This window comes from Myxine glutinosa, unplaced genomic scaffold (genome assembly GCF_964187855.1).
Source record: "Myxine glutinosa unplaced genomic scaffold, kmMyxGlut1.1 SCAFFOLD_2118, whole genome shotgun sequence".
Classification (NCBI taxonomy): domain Eukaryota; kingdom Metazoa; phylum Chordata; class Myxini; order Myxiniformes; family Myxinidae; genus Myxine; species Myxine glutinosa.
In genome coordinates, this window is record NW_027618213.1 from 35550 (window position 1) to 50333 (window position 14784).

The window sequence follows — 14784 nt, forward strand, 5'->3', positions numbered from 1 at the left end:
GCAGCTCCTTCACTGGTGACCTACCGACATGGACACGGCAGTGACTCTTAAACTGCCTACCTTCTGGGAGGCTCACGCGGCTGTTTGGTTCGCCCAGGCGGACTCCCAGTTCGCCCTGCGAGGCATCACCGCGGACGACACCCGCTTCCACCACGTCGTGGCAGCGCTCGGTTCCGCCACCGCGGCCCGCGCCCTGAGCCTCCTCGAGCACCCGCCGGCTGCCGACAAGTATGACGCGCTGAAGACGCTCCTCCTCGACGCTTTCGCCCTCTCACCGGCGGCACGCGCACGGCGCCTGCTCGACCTGCCCGAGCTCGGCGACACGCGCCCGTCCGAGCGCATGGACTATATGCTCTCGTTGCTCGGTGAGCACTCTCCGGATTTTCTGTTCCGCGAGTTGTTCCTTCGCCAGCTGCCTCAACCGGTACGCCTCGCCCTGGCTGGCACGTCGATCACCGATCCCCGCGCCCTCGCCAGGGAAGCCGATAAGATCTCCTCGGCGGGCCAACACATCGGCGCGGCTACCTGGAGCCTGCCGCCGTCCGAGGCAACGCCCACGACGCCCGAGCGCCCTGCGTGGTTGGAGGCCGAACTGCCGGTGAAACTGGCAGCCGCCACGCCGCACCGACCGCTTCCGACACGACGGCCGGGGCCTCCACCTGACCAGGCGTGGTGTTATTACCACGCCAGGTTCGGACACAAGGCTCGGACGTGCCGACCCCCGTGCACTTTCGGCAAGTCGGGAAACGGCCGGGCCGGCGTTCATTCCCAGCCATGAGCGCCGGCCACTCGGGCAACTTGCTTTTTATTCGGGACAACGCGTCCGGGCGGCGTTTCCTTTGTGACACCGGCGCCCAACTGAGCGTCATACCCGCCTCCGAGCAGGACAGGCGGGACGCCATTTGCGGCCCCTCTTTGGTCGCTGCTAATGGCTCGGCCATACGCACTTTCGGCCCGCGCAACGTCACCCTCTGCTTCGGCAGCCAGCGCTTTCAGTGGACCTTTGTGACCGCCTGCGTCCCCATGGCTTTGCTGGGCGCCGACTTCCTCTGCGCGCACGGGCTGCTGGTCGACGTCAAACGTCGTCGCCTTGTCAACGCCGAGACCTTCAGCTCCCTGGCGTGCACGATGAGCAGCTCCGCGCCGACCGAACTGGCGTGCGCCCTCCCGACGGCGAACGAGTTCGCTCGCCTGCTCGCGGAATTCCCGGCCCTCACACGGCCGACGTTTTCGGCCGTCGCAGTGCGGCATGGGATCGAGCACCACATACGCACTACGGGCCCGCCGGTCTACGCCAGGGCCCGCCGCCTCGACCCGGCCAAGCTCGCCGTGGCAAAGGCCGAGTTCGACGCGTTGGAGCACCTCGGCATCGTGCGGCGCTCCAATAGCGCGTGGGCCTCACCACTGCACATCGTGCCAAAGCCGGGGGGCGGATGGCGCCCGTGTGGCGACTACCGCCGCCTCAACGACGCTACCACTCCCGACAGGTACCCGATCCCGCACATCCAGGACTTTTCTGCCCGTTTGGCGGGACGGGTCATATTTTCCAAAATTGAACTGATACGGGGATACCACCAGGTACCTGTCCGGGTGGCCGACGTCCCGAAAACGGCCGTCATCACGCCGTTCGGCCTGTTCGAATTTTTGAGGATGCCGTTTGGCCTCAAGAACGCGGCCCAGGCGTTCCATCGCTTAATGGACGGCGTGCTGCGCGACCTGCCATTTCTTTTCGTCTATCTGGACGACATCCTCGTCGCCAGCACGTCCGCGCCGAGCACCTCCTCCACCTCCGAACACTGTTCGGTCGCCTCAGCGAGCACGGCTTAATTGTCAACCCGGCCAAATGCCACTTCGGCACGACGACCGTTGACTTTTTGGGCCACCGCATCACCAAGACCGGGGCCGTGCCGCTGCCGACCAAGGTCGAGGCCATCACCACGTTCCCGCGTCCCCGTTCCATCAAGGCCCTACAAGAGTTCCTCGGCATGGTGAATTTTTATCACCGATTCGTGCCCCGCGCTGCTCAGCTCATGCGGCCCCTTTACGAGGCCCTCCGGGGCAAGCCGGCCAAGCATGACATCGTTTGGTCCGCGGCCATGGACGCGGCCTTCGCGAGCGCAAAACGGGCCCTCGCCGACGCGACGCTGCTGGCTCACCCGGTGCTCAACGCGCCCATCGCCCTCACTACGGACGCCTCCAACTACGCGGTGGGCGCCGTCCATGAACAATGGGTGGACGGGGTTTGGCAGCCACTCGCTTTTTTCAGCCGGCAGCTCCGGCCGAACGAGTTAAAATACAGCACGTTCGACCGCGAGCTGCTCGGTCTATTCCTGGCCGTTCGCCATTTCCGACACCTCCTGGAGGGCCGCCCGTTCACGGCTTTCGTCGACCACAAGCCGTTGGTCTACGCAATGGCCAAAGTCACGGAGCCGTGATCGGCCCGCCAGCAGCACCACCTCTCCGCCATGTCGGAATTCACCACGGACATCCGGCACGTCGCCGGCAAAGACAACGCTGTGGCCGACTGTCTTTCTCGGGCCAGCGCGAACGCGGTCCACCTCGGCGTGGACTTCGCGCTCATGGCGGCCGACCAGACCACCGACACCTCGGTGCAGGCCCTCCGGGCGGCGGACACGGGCCTCCGCTTGGCCGACATCCCCTTCGCGGGCACCGTCCTGCTCTGCGACGTCTCCCAGGGCCAGCCTCGCCCCATCGTGCCCGTTTCCTGGCAGCGCCGCATCTTCGCCTCCATCCACGGCCTTTCTCACCCGGGCCGGAAAGCTTCTCAGAAGCTGGTGTCGGCGCGTTTCGTCTGGCACAGCCTTCGACGGAACGTCCGCGACTGGGCCAACGCCTGCATGGCCTGCCAGCGGGCCAAGGTCCACCGCCACACCCAGGCCCCGCTGGCACCTTTCACCGTGCCTGCACGGCGTTTCGACCACGTCCACGTGGACCTGGTGGGTCCCCTGCCCCCATCGCGGGGGTTCACCCACCTGCTCACCATGGTGGACAGGACCACCAGGTGGCCGGAGGCCGTGCCCCTCACCTCCACCACCACCGCCGACGTGGCGCAGGTGTTCATCGCCACCTGGGTCGCGCGCTTCGGCGCACCGGCGGACATCTCGTCCGACCGCGGCCCACAGTTCACGTCCGAACTTTGGGGCGCGGTCGCCCGCTCGTTGGGGGTCACGCTGCACCGCACCACGGCCTACCACCCCCAAGCCAACGGGTTGTGCGAGCGGTTTCACCGCTCCATGAAGGCCGCACTCATGGCCGGCCTTCAGGACGACGGTTGGACCGACCGGCTGCCGTGGGTCCTTTTGGGCCTCCGCACGGCCCCCAAGGAGGACCTCCGGGCGTCCGCCGCCGAGCTCGTCTACGGCCATGAGTGCGGCCGCTCCGCGTCCCGGGCAAGTTCGTGCCCGAAGCTACCAGTCCCTGGACCGCCGCACATCAGCGCTCGGACCTCCAGGAGGCCGCCCGCCGATTTGCCCCCGTGCCAACGTCCCGCCACGGTGGCCCCCAGTCCTACGTCCCCCCGGCGCTTCGCACAGCGGAGTACGTCTTTGTGCGTCATGACGCGCACCGGGGGCCATTCCGGCCGCCGTACGACGTGCCCTTCCGGGTCCTGCGATGGGGCGACAAGTCCTTTGTCGTCGACGTTGGCAGACGGTCGGACCGGATCTCTGTGGACCGCCTCAAACCGGCGCACATGGACGTCGACCGACCACCACGGTTGGCCCTTCTCCGCGGCGAGGCCGCCCCCCGTCCACAGTTCCCCCCGCTCGACCACCCACCACCATGTCGGACCCCTCCCCACGACCCTCCAGGGGTCGCTTCGGCCGGGTCATCCGGACCCCCCTTAAATTAACCCTGCCGGTGCAGGTCGATTCTGGAGGGGCGTGTGTCGCGGTTACCGCTGGATGCACACAATCGCCTTGCACCGGCCAGAACACGGCCAGACGCGCCTCTCCCGGGCATGCCCGGACTCACTGTTCCCGGGCACGCCCGAACCTCCCGGGCACGCCCGGTCTCGTCTTTCCCGGGCATGCCCGCTCTCGCCTTTCCAGGGCTCGCCCAGAGCGTCCGGGCATGCCCGCTATCGCCTTTCCAGGGCTCGCCCAGAGCGTCCGGGCATGCCCGCTATCGCCTTTCCAGGGCTCGCCCAGAGCGTCCGGGCATGCCCGCTATCGCCTTTCCAGGGCTCGCCCAGAGCGTCCGGGTATGCCCGCTCTCGCCTTTCCAGTGCTCGTCCAGAGCGCCCGAGCACGCCCAGCCTCGACTTGCCAGGCCGCAGCCAAACACGCCCGGGCAGGTCCAGACTCGCCTTTCCAAGGCTCGCCCTTGACACCCGGGCATGCCCGGTATAGCTTTTGCCGGGCAAACTTCCCGACATAAATGTGTATATATATTGCTGCCCGATAAACGGGCTTTTGTCAGAATACCTGAGCTGTTTTGTTTCAATAAAGCAACTCGGACGAATTCCGTCTTTGGTCGCGTCAATTCTTTCGACTCGCGTTGGAGCGCAGCTCCTTCAATAGCACCTTTATTTGTCACAGAGACGTACGTATCAGCACTCGGCTTCCTGTTCTTCTGGACCACTTTGAAAACATGGGAATTTGGTCTTTAGTTCTGCAGTGAATTTACTTTTGTTTTGGCATTGTAAAGAGCTCTTGAAGAAAACCACACAAGTGTGAACGATGCGGACTCAGAAAAGACACTGAATTGCGGACTGAGCACGCCACTGGACTTTCTCACACTGCGAGGTTGGACAGGAAGCCCCGGACATTTTTAGATCTTTAAAAAGCCCAGCCAGATGAGGATTTAAGGACTGAAAAGGACATGCCCAGAAAAAAAAAAAACAGGCATATGGTAACCCTATTTAGGACCTTACCATTGTCAATTTTTTTTTAAAAACGACAATCACTGTTAAAAAAAAAATCAATTACACTGCTGTCAACTTATCATCATGGCTTACAAGCAACAGTTGACAAGGAACGGCTGGCTTGGCAAGCGATTTGCGATGTATGTACGATTAGCTTAGGTATGAAGATCAGCGATTCGTATGTATGAAGCTCTATTGTACAGAAACCATTGCGATATGCTTCAAGGCAAGGCATGTTTTATTAGGCCAAAACATAATGGCAGATTAAGACGCCTGCAAGATGAATGCGGGCTGGCCAAGGGTAAGCCCGATTTTGGCGTTAATTTGATAAGCCTGTTAATTATCTTCAAAAGGGGTGTTTACATTTACCTAAACACCCAGCAGTTTTCATTCATGTACTCCCTTGGAGTTCCCTTAGTATGCATGCAAAATTTTGGGCCGCTAGATTTCATGGTTTTGGAATTATGGAGGAGACCAATATACAAATGTGAGGGATTTCATTATAAATCCCTAGGCCTAGGCTGGTGATAAATCCCTAGGCAGCGTCACACTGTGACCCATTTAGACTCACTAGCGTCAAATCGTCTGGCTCAGAGAAATAACTGTTGACAGAATTCTTGTTTGACCTTGCAAAACATTCTTTCCCCATGAGCTCCCTGCTGTCCAGTCCTTACAACTTCTCTCCGAGGCGGCAGTCTGTGAAATTGGGGATGGAAATTGGGGAGATGTTTTGAGTTCCTTGATCTTTGAAGAAAGTATACTAAGACGAATGCAGGTTGGTACTGGCTGAGATGTTGGTGTGGGCTGTGCATGATTATAATGAGTGTGATGTCATTCATGTTGGTGTTACCAACCTCCACGCCATTTCAGCATCTTCCATGCATGTATTATTTTTATCGATTAATAAATCTATTGCACACTGTCCGAGTTCGACCAGGTGCTTAGAAAGCCCACGACAGATGGCGATGAGGAAGGTTTCCGGGTGCCCACTAAATTGTGAGAACTTTCTCGGTAGAATGGTAACTTCTGTTGCCATTGAGTGAAGGATCCTGCCTTGGCTTTATCTCCGGCGCGGATTTGAAGGAAAGTTAAAGGGGAACAGACGGTGGAGAGATTTGTTAAAGATAAGGGGGTAAGGTACAAGTGGCTTGGGGCCCGAGCACTTGTGAGTGGTTCCAGGGGGCTTGGGAAATAGCCTGGACACTCGGATGCTGTGAGTGTTTCAAAGAGGCAGCCTTAAAAGAAAGTCTGGACACTCGCATGCGTGAGAGGTCCGGCAGGAGTGTCACAGTTGGTTGCATTGCGAGTGGCTCTTTAAGGGACAGGTGGTACCTGTACACTCGGCCGCTCACTACACTCTGCCTTGAGGACCTGAACGACGGCAACACTCTATGGGTATTGTCGTGCACCCATCAGTGGAGGAAGCCGGATAAGGGTGCCTCCTTTAAACTAACTGGTTGCGGAGAAGGAGGAAATACCAGTAAGATGGGTAATGAACAAGGAACATCTGGTGAAAGGAGAAGAAAAATGATCACCAAATCTCAGGTACAGTGGGAGCCATTCGGCTGGTGCGCTGAGAAATTTCTCCGTCGAGAGAGGACGATAGGTAGGTAGGACAGGGGATTCAGTCGGATCGGGCACTCAAATTAAATGTGAGGTAGGTTTTGGATATTTCGGAAACATGATGTTCCTGAGAGACGGGAATGGGTGAGTAGTCATGTGCTACACAGAGAAGGCCCCCCATGAAGTCCCCACAAAGCACGAGAGGAGATATGAAGTCAGAGGAAGCCTCTCGACGTCTGGGAATCAGGTATGACACATTAATTCATACATTCGGATGATTAGTGAAAAGTTAAGTGTCTTGCTAACCAAGTTAGCCGAACCCAGCTCTTTCTCTAATGAATGCGAGCTTAATCTATGGATTCGCGAATACAGTATCTTTGGGATATGAAGGATCAGGAAAGGGCCGAGGGGTCTCAGCAGTCAAAACGTAATTAAATGGGTGTTGATTTTATTTGAAGAGTTCAAAGACGTTTTTGGTCGCATTGAGGTTGGCCGTACGTCGGGTTAAGGTTGGCCACATTTTTGGGATTGAATGACTCCATTGGCAGTGCGAGATGTAAGCGGTGCGAGTCGTGGTCGCGTGCGGAGCGGCGAGGCGAGCGGCCGTCGAGTTCGAAGGTGTTTTTGTCCCCACCTTTCTCCCGAGCACGGATCAGCATGCAATGTCATGGGCAGTTTGGTTCCCTTGGAAATGAGCCATGAGCCAGCAGGGGATCGCGAGAGAAAGGAATGCGCATTTAATTGCTGTGTATTCAGACCGGAAGCGGAGCGATCACTTAACCTGACTCGGGCATCGAGTTATGTTTTGAATTAATCTCACGCGCACTATATGCAGCGATCGCTGGCTTGACTTGCCAAATAAAGTTGAGATCGGCTTTGAGGTTTCACGTTGGATACAGAAATAGGAACGTGGCAAGTCGGAGAACCAGGCCGCTGCTGGGACTTTGATCAATGCAGGGGACGGCGGAGTGTGTAGAGAGACGTGAGGGGCGAGACTGGGAGAGCCGTTTGTTGAGACGGACGGTTCTGTTGAGAGTCGGATCATCGCGGCTCGGGTGCTAGCCCCATGATCTGGATGGTGCGGTGCTGCTCGATGATCAGCCTCGCGTGCGAACCGTCGAGAAACAGCGCGGGCCATCTTGTCTGGCGTAGTTGGTAGTTGGTAGTTGGGACACAGCTGATACGTCATGGCAGAGCCAATGTTAGCTGTTAATGTTAGATAACAGAGTTTGATGTTGTACTCTTAACAAGTGAATGAATGCTCACGTGAGGTGCAGAGATGCAAATTAACCAAGATGTTTGGGAAGGAGTGGAAATGATTGGCTGGAGGGATCACGTGGGTTGGAGACTCCACATCAAAAATGTTTGAATTCGTGTTTGAGGCTCGTGTTCAAGTTCGGTTTCAAAATTCGTGGTTTCGTGTTTGTGTCTGAGGAGTTCGTGTTTGGAGAAAAGAAAGTTAACACACAATTGTTGTATTGCCATATTCTGCACAACTAAGTGGTTGTTCGTCCAATTATTAGGATTGTATTTAAGACTCGTCTTCCTCTCATATATGGAGCGAGACATGTGTTGCGGAGTTTCATGATGTGAGATGTTGGTGCGGGCTGTGCATGATTGTAATGACTGTGATGTCATCCATGCTGGCGTTACTGTCCTACACGCCACTTCAGCATCTTCCATGCATGTATTATTTTTATCTATTAATAAATATATTGTACACTGTCCGAGTTCGACCAGGTGCTTATAAAACCCACGACACAAACACACTTTCTCTCTCTCTATCTTATTATTATGGAATTAAATATGGATGGTTGATCTACCTTTTGAGAGAACTTCCCAGAAGAGATCCACCAAATTGTTTATATAAAAGAGTTGCAAAATAATGCAAAATAACTGTCAAATTAACTGTACAACTACAGTAATTGTTTTTAAATGATGAGGCAACCAACGAGAACCTTCTACGAAGTTTCACAACATGTTTATCTTCAACTGGAAACCCCAACTTTCCAACGCATCAGCCTGTGTAATCACAGCAAAACAAGGTCTGTGCCCCGAATCGGAGACACCTCTTCCAGGCAGACAATTCCCAACAAAAAGAGCTTTGGGGGCATGGAGAGCACACTTGGTATAATTGTGGGTCTTTTAGCTCCCAACAAGTTCCAACAGCGCTAGCCGTCGCTACAGGCATAACACGTACTAGGAAAGCCACTGTTAGTTTGTACACCACCATGACAAGCAATGGAGAAGTGAACATTTAAAAACAAAATTAAAACTAAAATATCAAAAGTTTGCACAACTACAAGGTCAGTAAGAAGTGAATAATTAATGATTGCACTTCATCCAAAAGTTAATGGTTGCCTATTCAGCGGAGCTATATACTGTAGCTCAGCATTCGTATACCGCAAGCATTCTCACACAAAATAATGCCAATGATATATCATATACCAGTTCAGCTTGAAATGTTGCAAACTGCCAAAAGCTTTAAAAACAGAAAGGGTCATTCCAGCCATGTACTCCATACGGCTAAACCTTGTCACACACACTGTAGTGAAATCGTATTCGTACTGAACCCGGGGTGATGCTCGCTGCACGTTGACACCGCTAGGGGCGTGACTATAAGACCCGCTGCTGCGAACGGTGCTCCAGAGACTTCTCCTGTGACATGTTACATCGGTAGCCTCGCTAACGGTACGCCTGTATAGAATATCCAGCTTGCTTGCATTGAATGATATGAATGGACCCATGAGATGTCGCATCGTATACTTATTGTGTATTTCTACTTTACAGGATGATGTGATGATCTAAATGCAATTAAACCAACCATTGGACTAAAGTTGTGTGGACCTGATTGGTTTTCCACAACACTTAATTGCATTTAAGATCCATGGCTGGCAACAAGACGCTGACGGTGTCCATCTTCAGCGCCGACCCGCAAGCCGCGGATGGTGGCTTGCAGCTGAAGCACTGGCTCAGACAATTGCAGAATCTTTTTGATGAGCCTGAGACCGCACCGACGGCTGCCGCGAAGCTAGCCACTCTCCATGCAAAAATCGACTACCGGGTGTACAACGCTATCGCTCAATGCGCGACGTACGACCTCTCCATCGCCGAGCTCAAACGGCTATACATAAAGGAAAAAAGCCCGGTGTACGCACGCTATTTGTTGCAAACGCGACGCCAGCAACCCAACGAGGCGATGGACCACTACACCCAGGAGCTCCGGCAGCTTTTGCTGGACAGCGTCAGGGAGCCACGGACTCCCGCGCAGGCTCAGGATGATCGTCTTTTAGATGCCTTCATTGCAGGGGTCTCCTCCCAGGAACTAAGGCTCAAACTCTTGGAGAAGACCGACCTGACCTTCGCTACGGCGCTCGAGCAAGCGACAGTATACACCGAAGCGCGGATGCAATCGAACGCCTATGATCGCACGCGCCTTTTGGCGGGCACCACACTACACGCCCGGCCGGAGAGTGCTACCGCCGAGGACGCGGATCCGCTCGCTGAACTCCGGGATGCTCCGGAGGAAGACCCAGCCCTGACGGCTGCCGTTACGACCAGACCCAAGGCCTTGCGCGGGGCCGCTTGCTTTTTCTGTGGGGGGCCACGTCATGCCCGGGTCGTGTGTCCGGCACGAGACGCTATATGCCATTTGTGCTCGTTAAAGGGACATTACGCTAAAGTGTGCAGGAAAACGGCACGCGGCTCGCGGCTCACTGACTCGCGCAGTCGCGGTCGCGCGGGCGCAGCGACCTTGAATGGGCTCGTTGCGGAGCCCGCGAGAGCCCAACACCCGGCGCCTTACCCGACTTCGAAGGGGAGGGCCCCTCTCTGCGGACCCCTGGGCGCTCAGACGTCCTTGGCGGGCGTCACCGGACAGCCACCACCGTCTCATTCTCCATCGGGCACAAAGGCCGTGTCCTTGGCCAAACTCCGGGCCACGCAAGGGGCTTTGAAACCTCGCCAAGCCCCAGCGGAACGTACTCCTCGAGTCGTCCACGAGCTAACAGCGGCCCACGCCCCGACAAAGGAGATAAGGGAGTTTTCCAATACTACGGAGGCCTTTTGCTGCCAAAAATGTCAAAAGGCATTTTCGAATACTATGGAAGCCTTTTTCTGCCAAAAATGTCAAAAGGCGATTTCGGATACTACGGAAGCCTTTTTCTGCCAAAAGTGTCAAAAGGCGATTTCAAATACTACGGAGGCCTTTTCTCGTCAGAATTGTCAGATTTTGAATCGCGAAACACCGGAATGCTGGGGAAAGCCCTCTGATGACGATAATGGATTCCCCATGGTCAACGCAGACTCCGGCCACGACCGCAAAACTGCTGCTGGCATAGGATCCACCCGCGAGGCTGGTCCGACCCATTCGGGGGGCTCAGTCCCGCTCCCAGCAGCCTCGTCTGGCCTGGCTCAAGCCCTTATTCCCCTCATGGTTGAAGGCCATTGTGTTCGGGCCTTGGTGGATACGGGATCTACGGATAGTTTTATCGACCAGCGACTTGTGCTCAGGCATGGATGGCGGATCTGGCGGTCTACGAGACGAATCTTCATGGCTTCCCAGGGGCTTCGGCTCAGCACGAAGGGGGAATGCCGATTGAAACTCGTGCTAAAGGGACGGGTTTTCCCTGATGTACACCTTATGGTTTTACCCGCATTATGTGCTGATATTCTGTTAGGACACGATTTTCTTAAGCTGCATGGACGTCTGGTAATGGAGTTTGGTGGGCCTGACACTCTTGTTGTGGGGGCGGACGACGCGCTTGCGGTGTGCGCCCTAGCGCAAATGGACGTCCAGCCGCTTTCGCTGTTCCCCAATCTAACCTCCGACTGCACCCCTGTCGCGGTAAAATCACGACGCTACTCTCGCGCTGACATGCAATTCATTGCGGACGAAACGGCTCAGCTCTTGAAAGACGGCATCATAGAACCTAGTAGGTCGCCGTGGCGCGCCCAGGTCTTGGTGGTGCGCAGCGAGGCCCATCGCAGACGCATGGTAATCGACTATTCCCAAACGATTAACCGCTTTACACAGCTGGATGCCTACCCCCTTCCGGGGATGGACGCGCTAGTGCAACAGGTGTCCCAGTATTCGGTCTATAGCACTCTCGATCTCCGTAGTGCGTACCACCAGATCCCTATCTCTAGGGCGGATCGTATCTATACCGCATTTGAGTCGGGGCAGCGGTTGTACCAATTTACGCGATTGCCTTTTGGGGTAACGAACGGGGTCGCTTGTTTCCAGAGGGCCATGGATGACCTCGTTGCGCGGGAGCACTTAACCGATGTTTTCGTCTACCTCGATAATCTTACGGTTTGTGGATATGACCAAGGGCACCATGATGCTAATCTCAAGCGCTTCCTCGAGGTCGCGCAGCGGTATCACTTAACTATGAACGAGGATAAGTGCCAATACTCCCTACGCACGATAGATCTTCTGGGGTACACCGTGACCCATGGCTCTGTCGCTCCGGATAAGGAGCGTCTGCGACCTTTGCTCGACATGGCCCCTCCCTGCGATCGGGCGTCCCTGAAGCGCGCCCTTGGGCTGTTCGCCCATTACTCCAAATGGGTGCAAAGTTTCTCCGCGAAACTTCGCCCCCTTGTGGCCTGCGACACCTTCCCCCTGAGTTCGGCCGCATTGACGGCCTTTGAAGGCCTTAAGACCGACATCGCCCGAGCCGCCGTGGCGACAATCGACGAGAGCGGCTCGTTCGTCCTCGAAAGTGACGCCTCGGATCAGGCCATCGTGGCGACCCTCTCCCAAGGGGGGCGTCCCGTGGCTTTCTTTTCACGGACTCTTACCACCGCTGAGCGGAGGCACTCGTCCGTTGAAAAGGAAGCATATGCGATCGTCGAGTCTATTCGGCGATGGCGCCCGTACCTACTCGGGCGGAGCTTCCAAATCATCACGGACCAGCAAAGCGTTGCGTTCATGTACGACACCTTACACGCCCAGCGCATTAAGAACGAGAAAATCACTCGCTGGCGTATCGAACTCGCCGACTTCTGTTACACCATCAAATATCGCCCGGGGAAGGATAACCAGGCCGCCGATGCCTTATCACGACCGGCTACATGTGCTGGTATCACCTCTTTGGAGGGCCTACGGGTGCTGCATGCCACTGCGGGCCATCCCGGCGTAACGCGTTTCGCTCATTTTGTGCGGAGTGGGAATCTCCCATACTCGATTGACGATATCCGCCGTATCTGTCGCGACTGCGCTATCTGCGCGGAAATCAAACCGCGTTTCTATAACCCTCCCATGGGGACTCTGGTGAAGGCTACACGCCCGTGGGAACGCTTGGCGATGGATTTCAAGGGCCCATTGCCGGTGTCGAGCGGCTCTCGCTATCTGCTCACTATCGTTGATGAGTACTCGCGATTCCCCTTTGCTTATACGTGCGCGGACATGACTGCTGCCACGGTGATGCGATGCTTACAGAACTTGTTCTCAATGTTCGGTTACCCGGCCTATGTCCATACCGACCGGGGTGCGGTCTTCTTGTCTCAGGAGGTGCGCGGCTATCTGCTCCAGAATAACATTGCGTCTAGTTACACCACGCCGTACAGACCCCAGGCTAATGGGCAGATCGAACGCTTCAACGGGATTATCTGGAGGGCCGTCATGCTCCACCTCCGGACCCTCGGCCGGGGCCTCGATAAATGGGCTTGGTCGCTACCTGCGGCGTTGAACTCGATCAGGGCTCTCCTGAGTACGGCAACCAACCAAACTCCCCACGAGCGACTTTTCCACCACCCCAGGAGCTCGGGGTGTATACGGTCTTTGCCCAGTTGGCTCGCTGGGCCCGGGCCGGCCTACCTTAAACGGGCGGTTCGCGCAAGCAAGTACGACCCCCTAGTGGACAAAGTGCAGATTCTCCAGGCTAATCCTGAGCATGCTCGTGTGATGACGGCTGATGGCCGTGAGACTACTGTCTCCGTCCGTCACCTTGCCCCTTGCGGGGTCGATGACCTAAGTAGGGAATCGGACGAATCGATCGAACCCATCTATGAGTCTATGGCCTCTCCCGACGCTCCCATCGCCGAAAGTCTACCGACCCTCCCCTCGCCGAGACTACCTGGGCCCGACGACTTGGAGTTACCCCCTCCGTCACCCGACCCTGTTGGCGCCTCTGACGCCGGGGACCCAGGGATACGTGATGCCGTACCCGGGGAATTTCGGACGCGTGCTGGCAGGGAAATTCGCCGCCCGGCCCGATACGGTTGGGTCGACTGATATTCCGCACCCTATTCGTGCTGACGCTCACTCGCTTTTAGCCGCGCGGCCGTATAATTCTGACGGGGGGAGAATGTAGTGAAATCGTATTCGTACTGAACCCGGGGTGATGCTCGCTGCACGTTGACACCGCTAGGGGCGTGACTATAAGACCCGCTGCTGCGAACGGTGCTCCAGAGACTTCTCCTGTGACATGTTACATCGGTAGCCTCGCTAATGGTACGCCTGTATAGAATATCCAGCTTGCTTGCATTGAATGATATGAATGGACCCATGAGATGTCGCATCGTATACTTATTGTGTATTTCTACTTTACAGGATGATGTGATGATCTAAATGCAATTAAACCAACCATTGGACTAAAGTTGTGTGGACCTGATTGGTTTTCCACAACACACACAACCTGTTCACCAAGTTTCATCCAAATTTGCCCATAATAACTTTTTGAGAAATTTTGTTCACAAGCAAACACACAGACAAAGAAACAAACAGACAGACAGGGGTGAAAACATAACCTCCATCCACGTTTGGTGGCGGAGGTAAAAAATAATACAAAAAATTAACGATCTTAGACAATCTCTACCTTTTAACCTCAACAGCAATATGCTTCAATGACCAAATTTGCAAACCCTGCTCAAATTTCAAGTCAATCGGATGAAAATTGACTATTTGTTGCAACCTTGACCTTTGACCAAAATATCCTGAAGAATCAAAATACTGCAAAAGACACCGAAGACCCAAAATACCCCCAAAAAAGCCAAAGACCCTGAAATACCCCAAATAACCCAAAGACCCAGAGGACCCAAAAGCAAAAAGCGTACACATAGATGTGAAAACAATGGTAGTGGTGCGAGTTACACCGAGTGGAGGGTTCACACCTTCTTAGCTTGCTCCGTGTCGTCGAGTTGTCCTAAGTCCCTCCCGCTGGCCTGTGCAATGCGCTTCCCAGCTACCAGGTTCCCCACCATTACCGAGGCAGGCCCCACCTCTGTTGGTGGGCAGTACCCGAATAAAGTCCGATGTACAGAAGGAAAAAACGGAGATGAGGTGTTAAAGAGTGATGTTACAATCATATCTTAACAACATGACATGTTCG

At 55.5% G+C, this 14784-nt stretch overlaps 1 protein-coding gene across 2 annotated transcripts in view; it reads right to left on the reverse strand.

The window, feature by feature from the left end:
* LOC137429572 (disco-interacting protein 2 homolog C) overlaps positions 1-14784 on the reverse strand; it is a gene marked incomplete at its 5' end in the record, with an annotated part of 65733 nt that overhangs the window by 27007 nt on the left and 23942 nt on the right. For both annotated transcript variants that reach the window (XM_078769339.1, XM_078769338.1), the window contains 1 exon segment: positions 14567-14676. In XM_078769339.1, the coding sequence (XP_078625465.1) occupies positions 14567-14676 (110 nt within the window).